The following is a 12996-nucleotide window of genomic DNA, read 5'->3' on the forward strand; positions in this document are numbered from 1 at the left end:
CTGAAATGGATGACTGAAAGATATTATGGTTGATCAGTGTCGGATTTTATAATCCCAATTCCAAAAAAGGTGGGACGCTGTGTAAAATGTACATAAATAGCAGAATCTCTTCTAATATTCTTAATCAAATATATAAGATCTTTAAATTGTACTATTTTATGAAAAATATTGGCTCATTTTCAATTTGAGGACCAGCTGCTTGTCCCTCTTTTGTCTGAGATACGATTCACTCAACAGTTGTGGGTCTTCTTTGTTTTATTTTTCATGTTTTTATGTGTTTAAACTTGGAGAAACTCTTCTACTATGAAGCCATTCTGTTGTAATAGCTGCAGTTTTTAGTTTAACATTGTCTTGCTGAAATATGCGAGGCCTTCCCTGAAAAATATGTCATCTGGATGGGAGCACATGTTTCTTTAAAACCTGTTTACACCTTTCAGCATTCATGGCGAGCTTCCACATGTGCAAGCTGTCAGTTACATATGGCACTGCCATACCATCAAAGATGCAAGCTTTTGAACTGAGGACTGATGACAACCTAGTCCTTTTTAGTCCCTCTTTAGTCCAGAGAATCTGGCGTCCATGATTCTCAAAAATGATTTCAAATTTTAACCACAAAACAGTTTTCCACTTGCCCCAGTCTATTTTAAATGAGCTTCAGCTCAGAGAAGATTATCATCACCACATATGGCTTCTTCTTTGCATAGCAGAGCTTTAACTTGTATCTGGTGATGGCATTGTGAACTTTGTTCACATATAATGTTATTTGAAAGTGTTCCTCAGCCCATGCTGTGATTTCCATGCTGGCTGAGGGTCTGAAGATCATGCACAGTACTGAGTTTCAGTCTTGTCCCTTGCACACTGATATCTCCAGATTCTCTGAAACTTTTGAGGATATTATACACGTAAGACATATGACAACACACATTATTCTGAAGTTGTTCCCTGATTTGTAGATGCAGTGTTTTTACAGAGCAATGAAACTCTGCTCATCTTTACTTTTTAAGATGATCTTTTTAGTCCTAGTCATGTTACTTACCTGTTGCCAGGTAACCGAATTATGTGCAAAACGTTCCTCCAGTTGTTTTTTTTAGTACTATTTACTTTTCAATGCTTTTGTTGGCCCATCCCAACAAAAGCAATTGTGTCATATTACTGCCATCAAATTAAAAAGAACTAATACTTCTCATGAAATAGTAAAATAACCCAGTTTAAACATTTTATACGTTTTGTATGTTCTATTGTGAATAAAATATGGATTTATGAGATTTGAAAAAAAGGCCTTTTGTTTTAACGCACATTTCGCACAGCAGCCTAACATTAAATACAAATTTTGGTGGTTATAATATTATAGCTAATTGTTGTTAATTTACAGCTTCCAAACTGAATACATACATGTTGTGACAGTAGCTGTGACTGGCTGGCTTCGACCTTGGTCCCGGAGCGCCACCAGGTTCACTGTATATTCTTCGCCTGGCCTCAAACCAGTTTGCACAAATGACGTGATGGTGCTGGGCAGCTGTGTAGTCATCCCTCCATCATTGTCCTGGAAGAAAAGCAAGGATTAAAGTGACAAAGGGGAAGGAAGAGAGAGAGAGAGCTCCTATCTGTTGCACAATGTTTTAATTTTTCAGTAAATGTCAGCAACTGTGTGGCACAAACAGCGTCTCTCAGTGAAGGTAAGAAAAATGCCCTCCCCCAATGACAGAACTTCTGCAGCTAATTTACATGCAGTACATTTTCTGTGTTGTATGCTTAAACTTTTGGAAGGTTTAGCACATTAAATTCCCAAACTGAATATCAAACGGGCTAGAGTGATATTTCTCTGGCCATGTTCTGCAAAGGCAGCACTGTGTGCGTTTCCAAATGCCTGTCACTCATCCATACAGAGTCACAGCCATTCCCAGCTGTTCTCAGAGAGCCAGCGTTGCAAATGCACTACCTGCCATCAAACAGATGCTACACCCACTGCTGGTCCGAGATCTCAAAACCCCTGCGCTTTGACGGTTGGTATTAAAACAGAACATATAACAGCTTGCTGCTTTCCTGAATCAAATCTGTAATTAGAGATGTAATCCATTTAATCACCTCAGCTCAATTACCAGGGTGGGCAGTAACACACACAATGGTAATGTTCCAACAACAAGTGGTGTTCAATCTCAATAATAATACAGTTTCATGGAGGTAATGCTAAATTAAGCAAAATGAATCACCACAAAAGTATATCCCACTCCCATCTCATGTGTCACTTTGCTCGTAATTAGTCATCATTATCTGTCCCGACAAGATCGCTTTGACGACTTAGTCCCTTGTATTTTTATTGCTTCCGTTTCACTGGATGAAAAGAAAATGTAGCAATTTAACTGCCCATTCATACATTCACTGTTTTCGTTCTTTTCTAATGATAAAAACTAGCGGGAAGTGTTTTTAGTCATCTCACAATTCAGAGGAAAAAATGCTGTACAACAAATACATCTAATTTGTTTACAGTTACTTGGGCTGAAAACTTCTGTGTGAAAATCATTCATTATCCTTTTTAAATAGACAGCAATAGACGGTAACAAGGAAGACACACAAAAGTACAGTCTGTTATTCAAAGTAACAGTGACACTGCTTCCGGAAAAGACGTTCCCGTCTTTCGTCTTTTAAATGTCATGTTTAATGCTGTGAGCACAAATATCAAAAAATCATCAACTTTTGTTGTCTTAAGTTGAGAAGCACTTCCTCAAAGACTAGTAGGAGAAAGTTAACAACATGTGTGCACATGCTCGTTTGTTATCCTCTCATTTATTAACACAATTCTTTTAAAGGTGATTTGAGAAAAATAGACTTGAATTGAAGTTTTTCATGGTTGCATTTTTTTAAAGTTGAAAGAGTCCTTACGGAAAACAAATATGTCACTAATGAACACAAAAATTGTTTAATGTCAATATGTGACTGCAATATCTGTCCAATAACACCAGCCCTAGTATTAAGTTGTCAACTAACTGATTCTTCTGCTTTTTCTCCTTCTTGCTACCTTTTATATCATCCTTTCCCTTCCATCCTTTTCTATCCCACCAACCATCTGCATGTCTGTGGTTCTCCGCTTTTCCTCTTCCCTGGCAGCTCCATCTTCAGCATCCTTTTTCCAGTGAATCCACATTCCCAGCCCACCTGCACATGTCCAAACCCTCTCAGCCTCCCTTCTCTTTCTTTGTCTCCAAACTGCTCAACCTGAGCTGTCCCTCCGATATACAACTGCCTTTCTTTGTACTGTTATCTATTTTTTATTGAATTACAAAATCCAACATATGAGATGTTGCAGTACTGCACGCATGCAGTACAAAAACCCTGGCAGCATATTACATTATGGGAATGTACCATATATACTGTGCTATAGCAGTTTGTAACACTATTAATGGTGGGTCCTAAAGCTCACCTTCCCCCCCTTCCCTCTCGCTTTGTTTCCTTTTTACAGGGTAGTGAGTTTTGTGTTTGTTCGCATAGGCCAAAGCTTTCATGCCTACTTCCATTACAAGATTGTCAAAATTCACAATCCCTACTGCTGGATTAAACCCACCAGGGGTGGGACTGCCAACTCATAATATGATTTCCCCTGCGGCTGGAGAGAGAGGGGGGGAGGGAAAGCAAGGCACGATTGAGGAAAGAATATAAAAAAGAAAGAGAGAGAGAAAGAGGGATGCGAGAGAGGTGAAACAAAAAGGGATGGAGGGCAGTTTCAAAGGGGTAGAAAAAAACAGTTACAGATTTCAACCAAGGGGTGTTGGATGGAAAATAGAAACAAGGGATTAGGTGGAAAGAGCCAGGGGGGTGGGAGAACACAACAGTGATGAGACATGAAGGAATGGACAGACCAAAGGAGGATGGGAACACGAAAAGCAATAAAATAAAATTAAGATGAGCACTTTTTTTTAAACTTACTATCCTTAAAAGGGCTTGAAAAACAAAAACACAAAAGCATCTTAACATCAGATTTGAGGCTTAGTGCCTGGCTGGACCAAAGGATATCTCCCTTGAGAACACCTTAAAGGAGAAAACCAATTACTGTGAGAGGGGACAAGATTAGAGTTCAGAGTACCTGAGTTTACAGCAGGAATTAGAAAGAGAAAGGCTTTTGCTTTTTGGCTTTGAACCTGGCCCTAGTATGGCTTCGCGAAGGGTTATTCAGGAAAAAAAAAAAGAGTTTAATGGCTCATCCATCTAATAGCCAATAAGCTTAAGACAATCCGCTCGTTTAATTTGGTATGGGCTTTAAACCCCCAAGAAAACCTAAATCCATGCACTTTTCTCCCCGTTTCTACAGACATTCAAAGCTAGAGGATGGTATTAGTGAGATTTGAAAACAATTATTTCCAATCAAGATTTCACAAGCAAAACCCTGAAAAATAAAGAAAGTGTGCAAATATGTATCTAAAGCACAAATAACTCTTTATTCCTTCTGTTCATCTCACACGCACACGGACATTAGGCGAGACTCGTGCACTCTCACTTCTGAATGGGCAGATGTCACACGGTGCTGAACTATATTATCAATCCCTTGTTTTGCTTTTCTGGCACTGTTTGTGATAAAAAACAATCAAAATTCAACCTCTGAAGCACCATCGTAGGCGTCGTCAAATCACATTGATTCAAATGTTCCAGCAGAGCCGTTAACCAATGAAACGATGGTACGCAAATGTACTGAGAGTCTGGTTGCCTGGGCAGTTGATCATTGCGGTGAATAATCAACCTGTTGAACAATCGAAGCTCAAATAGTTTGCCTTGTGATTCCAGTCAAGGTACACCCCCGCCACACACACACACACACACATCAGGAATGCCCAAAATCAAGAATTGCATCCATGTGTGTCATGTTTGAGTCTGCAAGCTTATTTAATGGTAAAAGGACTGATTATTATATAGCACTTTTCTACACTTTTCATTGTTTTTATATCTTTGTATGTTATAATTTTGGTCTTCTTCTTCACTGATGGTTGACAGGCCAACAACAGCACTAGCGATGGTAGTCGTGGCGACAATAAATGGTTACCTGTAGACAACAGTCTGCAAAACTCACAGTCAGCTGCGGGAAGGACTATTGCAGAACCATATTGGATATGTTTCACTGTACTTTCAGCATCTGTGGTGTAGTCTGACATAAGGAGGAGTGTCAATTCCATTCATTTAGATTCAAACAGGTAGATTGTACCTTGGGGATGAAGCTAATCTCCCATCCATCGAAGGAATAGTAGAACGGTTGCCAGTGGACCTCCACTGATGTCTCTGTGATGGATCTGAAGACTAAAACATCTGGACTTGAGAGATCTGAAGGAGTAGAGACATATCATTGTTCTTCAGTGAACCAACAGTCCATAAATCACAACTCTGTCTAATGCTTAAAAAACTCTCTTCTGTTCTGCTGCAGTTTAATTTATTTTGAATGTACCTATAGTCAAACACGTGAACACAGGTTTTTAACATTTTTAAGTTTGGATACGTGAAAGTTTTCATAGTTTTGATGATATATAACTCCTTGAAAAAATACAGCTCATTCTTTAATTTTCAAAGTGCTATAATTAAATGTTTCCCAACAATATTTCCAGAAAATCTAATTAAACCCTTAAAATTAAGTTTAGCAAAAAAATAACGCCCAAAATAAATCATATTCTCGTGGAAAAATGGATCCATCAGACTAAAGTGCCCTGAATCTAATTTATTAGTTGAAATTCTACTTAAATTAAATTCAGTTGTTTTTTAAAATTGAGAATAATTTTACAAACCAAGCCAGCACTAATAGCAATACACTGTATGTACCTAAAAGTCACCTAACACACCAATCATACAATATTTTGCTTCCAGTGGAAGAAAAAAAAACTTATTCAGGGTTTTAATGCTTGCAGAGTGTTGGTAAGCGTGAAAGCAATTGGCGTATTTCAATATCAGGTGCAAGGACCCGGCATTAACACAGTGTGTGTGTGTGTGTGTGTGTGACACTAAGCAGTTGTTACAGGTGAAAATCACAAGCAATTTGCACAGACAAGCAAGTGGTATTCTCACTCTGTTGACATAGAGAAACATCTTTGGGAGGATTTGACAAAAAAAAAAAAATCGTGATAGACACTGTGTGCACATTTGGTAATGTAGGACTGCACGTGCAATATTCCAGGAGCCCGGGGATATTGCGTGAAGGTAAATTGAGATATTAAATTGGGAAACAAAGATGCTTTCAGTGGCTCATTCTGTTTCGCCACAAGGGAACATTTTATAAAAAAAAAGAACAAAAAAAGAACAAAATCATATGATTGCACTTACAGGTCCAAACAGTAATACTGGCAGGAACGCTGATAGTGTTGTTAATGACAGCAAACACATTGATGTTGTACTCCATGCCTGCTTGGAGCTCCAAGATAGTGCAGGTAGTCGTGTTGCCTGGAATCCTTATCTCTAGCTGCACACCTGACAGGGAGACAGGTGAAGAGATATACGCCGATACATGGGTGCACTGCTTTTTTTTTTACAAAGAAATAGGAGATGTCGATGCTTTCAAGAGATTTCGAAGCCACGGGAAGTTAACTCACGGCTGTCCTTGCTTTGAAAGGTCAGCATGGATCTGTACTTACCTCCGGGGGTGCTCGGCGTGTAGGTCACCAAGAAATCTGTCAGCACAACTGACCCCTCCCACTCCAGCTCGATGGTTTGATCTGTCACCCCTCGAACCTTCAAGTTCATGGCGGGTGCAACTGTTAACGAAAAACAGAAAGCAAAACAACTGATTTGAATTTTTTTTTTTTTTGTATATTTGTTTTTGGTGTAGCAATGAAAAATACAAATCTTACACTAGTAATCTGCTACTGTAATATATGTGTGATTAAAAAAAAAAAGCTAAACACAAAGCAAAACACTGAAAAATAGGCTTGAGTGGTACCATCTGTCTATCAGCAGCAGAAAGATGAGCAGCCGGACAATCTGTCCCTTCATCAGGCTGACACTGAAGCAGAAAGTTACAGGATTAAAATAGTTGTCATCAGCTTAGCGGAAGGAAATAACTACTGTTTTAACATGAAGATTTAATTATTATTAATTGTACTGATTCTTCTTTTTAAAGTAACATTTGGAACCATATTAATTCTTACAAAAAGAATTTGTTTATTTGTGTGATTTAAACAGTTATCTGTGGAGATTACTTCAGTAGATGCCAAAAACAAAACAAAACAAAAAAACGAAGAAGAAAAAAATGTTGTGCGCCTGCGGTGAGGTGTGACTCACAAGAATGGCAATCTGTCTGCTCTGTGAGATGGGCGAGCGACAGATTGCTTCCAAAAACGTTTTCTGTGTGGATTCGCCTACTTTAATCGGAAAACTGTGAGCATTTAGTAATCGAATTAATATAAAGGCTGCAATTTGCACCAGAAGGTTCACATTGCATATGTCACTATTTCAGTGTCTCGCACAGAGAGCGGTCAACCAGGTTGCGTATCCCTTGCTGTAATCCTTTGGTGAGCCAGCTTAAGCGCAGCCTGTCCAGTGAGTTAAGTAAGCCTGACATCCAAACTCTACAGATAAAAGATAATTTTACATGAGAGCTGTTGCCTTATCACCTCGGCCAGATCAGTCAAAGGGCTAGAAAATGTTAAGGTGGTTATTAATCATGCCAATTTTAGAAGAGACATTAAAGTCTTACTTGTGGGCTTCGCAAGCTACTTATGTAGGAAATATGAGAATTTGTGTATTTTTGAAGCATTTCTGCAATAATCATTGAAACTTTTTAAAAGAAACTGGCTTGCTATAGTGGGTTATACTGTGAGTGGAGTTTCTTTGGTGCACGTTCAACATAGCCAGACTTCAAACCCCAGTCAGAAAGGATGTTAGTTAGTTATCATCTTTCTTTGTTAACCCACACGTTGTCCTTCAGGCTCTGTGCGTGCTCCCATTTAAAGGAGGTGTTTGACCCATCATTTGACTTTTCTTTCTCACAAAGTGGATCGATTCAGTGCCGCCTACTTCAAGTCAGAAACACCGTCAGACCAACAGGTGATGGAGCTCTATAAAGAATGTGAGGAGTGTAACGGCAAAACGCAGCAACAGTTGGAAATAAGGTAAGAAAGCAATGCTGATGCTTGATCGGGTCTCTTTAGATTTGTGGCAACAAAGTAAAATTCATCCGTCCAACATTCTTGGTAATAACTATCCTCCTGACAGACTGATCAGTTTTGTAGTCTGTGTTCTAGCTGCAATTTCAGCACTGTACAACTAAACTGATGTTGAATTAGTACAAAATGTAAAAACATATCCCTGCACTATTTGTATCACATTTGTCTCATCACGCGTGCAATTATTCCACATTTCCTTTGGTGTTATTACCAACATAGGGCTAAACAAGCTCAATGTATAAACTCTATCTATTCACCAGAGAATATATATCACACTTACACCGCCGCAGAGGAAAAGAATCACTGAAAACATGTCACTTCCACTCAATTTACACCAAACTAACTAAATGATGCCTTAATGTCTTTGGCGTGTAGGAGGAAGCCAGGGTACACAGGGGGAACACAAAAGTGCAGAAAGGCTGCGGATGTGATGGGTTCAAACTGGGGAGTGTCTTGCTGCGAGGCAACAGTGCTAGCCACTGCACCACCATGTCGCCAGCTGACTTTGTGACAACGAAAACATCTAACTCATTAATCGCGCTCTTTGGTACTCTGCTATTTAGCCTGTACTTGTTTAGATTTTAGAACATTAAGTATGCAATTTCTCTTTTTCCAATCTAACGTCAGATATGTTAACTAACAGCATTAAATACACTGACACTGAAGAAATTTTAAAAAACTGATGATCCATGGGAAGCTGTGATGCACTCCTTTTTTCTGGCCCATTACATCCTTACAGTGAGTTACAGCTTTTTTCACCAAATTGGCTATTAAATGTTTTTTGCTTTGTATGAGATAATATCTCAATTTAATGTTTTCTTTCTTCTTCTTTTTTTTAAAGAAAGCAGTGATGTAATTAAGAAAGTGCACATGCTCCACTGCTTATTTAGCTACATGCATACAAATAGGTTGTACAGCTAGTATGACCAAATTTCATGCATCCAACTGGACCACTGCAAAGCCACAGTTTGATTTAATGTTAAGCAATAGTAACTAGGCATGTTGAGCTTTCAGAAGAGGGGGAAATTCTGAATGTGTGCAAATGAAACCTGCAAATCACATATACTGTTTCAAAATATTCAGCTGACAAATTAAATAGTGAATGTGGCTTCCCAGTACAAGTGCTTTCTCTCATTCATTTCAGAGATTTACTATTATTTCCTTTGGAATGTCTCTCATTGACAGTTGAAAATGCCATAAATTGACACGCTGGGTGCTGGAGCAGCACCCGACAGGGGCGGGACTTGGCTAAAGGTCAGAAGCTTTTATTTATTTTTTTACATTTTTGCCTCATACCACCACCCGTGCATTTCACACAGGCTGACAAGACATCATCATTATCGAGTGGCGAACCTATTTTGTGGTAATGGAGTATGAGTAGAAAATATATTTATAGATTATTAAGATCTTGGTTATGAAAATGTTCCTACCCATAAGGCAGGCAGTAATTATTATATTTAAATCTTTTGTTTGTGTTTCAATTATCCCGAAGTCACGCCCAAATAGTGCTCTGTTAGTTTAGACACTGTGATTAGAGACAGATGTTAGCCAGGTAGCCTGTCATACTTAGAGACAGCTTATTACATCCATCTCATATTTGAACAGATTGCATTGTTAAAGCGAATCCCAGCCAGTAAAAGAATCCAGTGCTGGGTGCAAGAAATCCTGAACTTGAGATCATCAGGTCGTAAACCTAAGAGGTGGTGCTGAATGCAAATGTGGAGCCATAAAGAAAGACCGTCCACAATTCCCACAGGCAAACACAACAAAAGGGGAGGGGGAGACAAGTGAAGGACATAAAGGAGGTGAGACAAGACAGATGATACAAACAGTTTGACTTGGGGGGAAAAACCGTAGGATGGGCTGGATGCACAGAAGACAGAGAAGAGGAGAAAGACCGGGCAAGATCTGCTGGAGAAGAATAAATAATTTAACACTGAAAAACAACTAAAAGTAAACTAGAGAAAAAGGATGAAAAAGAGAAGGAGACACAGGCGGAAGAGTAAAGGAGAATTGTGATGGTGTGAAAAACAAAAACTCTCCCCACCCCTGTGATACAGGACACTACAGCCGATCAGTGAGTCCCCCTCCGGGAACCCTTGGGCCCTTTAGTAGAATTTTCCAGCACTTTCTCACGCACTCGACAGATGGGCCCATCCTGTACAGTGGCTAGATCATTTCAGAACAGAGGGACAAATCCTGCAGCATTCACTTAACTAGATTTATTTCGTCAGTTCAACTTGTCAGGTATATAAAGGGAATGATAAATCAAAGACGGGGCAATAATCCACGGGACAAAAGAATAGTGACTGAATAAGGTCATGCAAGAGATGAATGGATGAACTCCTCGAAAGCAAAGACACACAATACTATGCAAAGGTCTCAAGCCACCCCTCATTTCTTTATATTTTCCTTCCAAGAAGCCAGACTTTCCTCTGACATTTCAAAGTGGTCTTGGGCAGTAGTTCTCCAGAGTTTCTGATTTTCTTTGGTTGTTGCCTGCTTTTTCACTCATTTTTAGTCCACTCTTTGTACCTGAACATTTTTAGAGGAATGCTGTTTTGCTCCTTATGCCACTTAACACTGAACTATGAACCACTCAAGCACCCAGCTCAAGGGATAAACAACTGTGTCTATATATACAACTAAGCAAAGAACCGAATTTTCAATAAAGTATCTAAATGAAGGATGGCTCAAGACTTTTGCACAGTACTGTAAGTACAGCAGAAAGTCAGGGGTAGAGTGATTAACAAGGTTACTCAGAGAAGTTTGTCAACAATATTAAATATCATTTCACTATGTGGCCATGTAAAAGCTCACTATCAAACAATTAAGTTGGGTATAAAGTTTTTGGTTAATTTTATTTACCCTGATGAGTGGTCTAACAGAGGATTGGTGCATTCAGACATCCCATCAACATTTCTAGATGGTGAAAAACCAAGAGTGAATGACAGGCAGCACCAACCAACCTTGGATGGCAAACTTTACTAATAACTTCACGCTGTTAGGAACTAATCGCCTGTCTTAAAACGATCCACAACATAAATCACATATTTCAAAGTACACTGCTTGAATCACATGAACTAATTAAAATGCTCAAGGTTTTTGTCTTCTTCAGCTTGTATTCTTCTGAATGTTTGCTTGAGAAAGGGCAAGTTGCTGAAGGTTGTTGAAGAATCTTGCCTGGAGTGTTTAAGTCTCATTAAGTCTAATCAGTATGCTATTATAGGCAGATATAGCAGTATCCACCGAACTAAGACCCTGATGGTACAACTTAAGCACACAGCGAAGGTCAGTGGATCATCAGAGAAGGAACTTACCTTCAGGCTGCTATGTGTAATGGAATTTTTCATATTAATCACACTTGACTGACTAAACTGAATGTTTTACTGTTAATTATAATATTTTGGAGTTTCTGTTGGGTGGAAAAGAAAGGACAGATGATTTTTCGGAAGCAAATCAAGACATATTTTGAAGATACAGTACAAGATTGTTTTCTTCCTCTGGCTCAGAGTAAAAGACTTACTGCTGCACTTTGAATGATCCAAACAAACCAATATCTCAATAATAAATCAAGCTCAAGTTAAACAGACTGAGTTACCAGACTCACAAAGCCTGATAATCATGAATCACAGGCGTGACTACCAGCTGAAATGTGATAACTGCCAACACAGACAATGCTGAATAAAAAAATAAACAACAAGCACAAAAAGTTTCTTTTGTGTTCTTTTTACAATAGTCATTGATAGAGATTCAAATAATAATTTTGTGTTGCACATACAAAAAGAGCTAAAAAAAATAAAAAAAAGACAGTTTGGATGGCAAAAAAAAGGAGCGTTCAAAAACTACCGTCAGGGATGCTTTGTCACAGAGGAAGAAAGAGTATTTTTCTTTCGGTGCAGAAAATGGTTCAGGATTTTAAAGGACTTTTGTCACAAGCTGAAGCACAGTTTCAGTCAAAACCATAATAACGATGTATGTTCTCACCCTGCTGAGGCTGTCCGTGAAAGCAACACGTACAAAAAAACAAACAAAAAAAAAAACGCCCGCACAGCTGTCAGCCGATTGTGACAATGCATTATTGTGCGATGAGGCGAGTGTCACATTCCTGCCAAAATCGCTCAAGCTGTTAATCATAATATAATTGTATGGAGCAAAGCTTGTCTTTTAACAGTAGGCTGGTTTTAACTGGGCTGCTGTAAGTAACAAGGCCATGCTTTTGACTCATGAAGCCATAAAACTGACTGATGCTGAATGGGGCAATAAAACAAGGAAACAACATCTATAAGCAGACCACAGCGCCTAACTCTAAAAAATAAAATGTATACATGTGGCTTCCACTTTGTCCTTTTACAACACACATCCATTAAAATGGTTATATATATTTTAATAAATCTATAATATTCATATATTTTAATGGCATAATAAAGCTATTACAGTTATGGCACATAAAGCCAGCAGCAGCAGCCCTTAATATTAAATGTACAGCAAAAGGTGATGTAATTTTGCTTGTATGGTGTCAATAAGAGTGATTTTTTTTCACGCTCATGCAGCAACATGCTTCCTTTTGCCTGGAAATGTTAGATGACGTGCTGCGGCAGCTTCTCGAGCCACAACTCCCACCACGCAGGCTCTGCGGCTGTTCTAACCTGTCAACATCCTCGAAATGAGGATCCACGACCGTCACGCGCAGGTGGGGTAAGCGGTGAGGCCCGGGCCCCGAAGCTTTATCATAGCACTGATATGATGAGAAATGTAAATGTCAGTTGTCACCACTGCAGCACTCAAAGGATGTCAACAAAGCAAGAGTGTCACTGCTTCTCCACAGTGGCGTCGGGACTCATAGAAATGATCGCGGAGCACTTCT

General features: G+C 39.0%; 1 protein-coding gene across 4 annotated transcripts in view; it reads right to left on the reverse strand.

The window, feature by feature from the left end:
* tnr (tenascin R (restrictin, janusin)) overlaps window positions 1-12996 on the reverse strand; it is a 199215-nt gene that overhangs the window by 58193 nt on the left and 128026 nt on the right. For all 4 annotated transcript variants that reach the window (XM_063462791.1, XM_063462788.1, XM_063462792.1 and 1 more), the window contains exons 9-12: window positions 6600-6719; window positions 6292-6435; window positions 5189-5304; window positions 1393-1543 (exon numbers count right to left, since the gene is read on the reverse strand). In XM_063462791.1, the coding sequence (XP_063318861.1) occupies window positions 1393-1543; window positions 5189-5304; window positions 6292-6435; window positions 6600-6719 (531 nt within the window). The remainder of the gene's footprint in view (window positions 1-1392; window positions 1544-5188; window positions 5305-6291; window positions 6436-6599; window positions 6720-12996) is intronic.

Source organism: Pelmatolapia mariae, linkage group LG18, assembly GCF_036321145.2.
Source record: "Pelmatolapia mariae isolate MD_Pm_ZW linkage group LG18, Pm_UMD_F_2, whole genome shotgun sequence".
Lineage (NCBI taxonomy): Eukaryota > Metazoa > Chordata > Actinopteri > Cichliformes > Cichlidae > Pelmatolapia > Pelmatolapia mariae.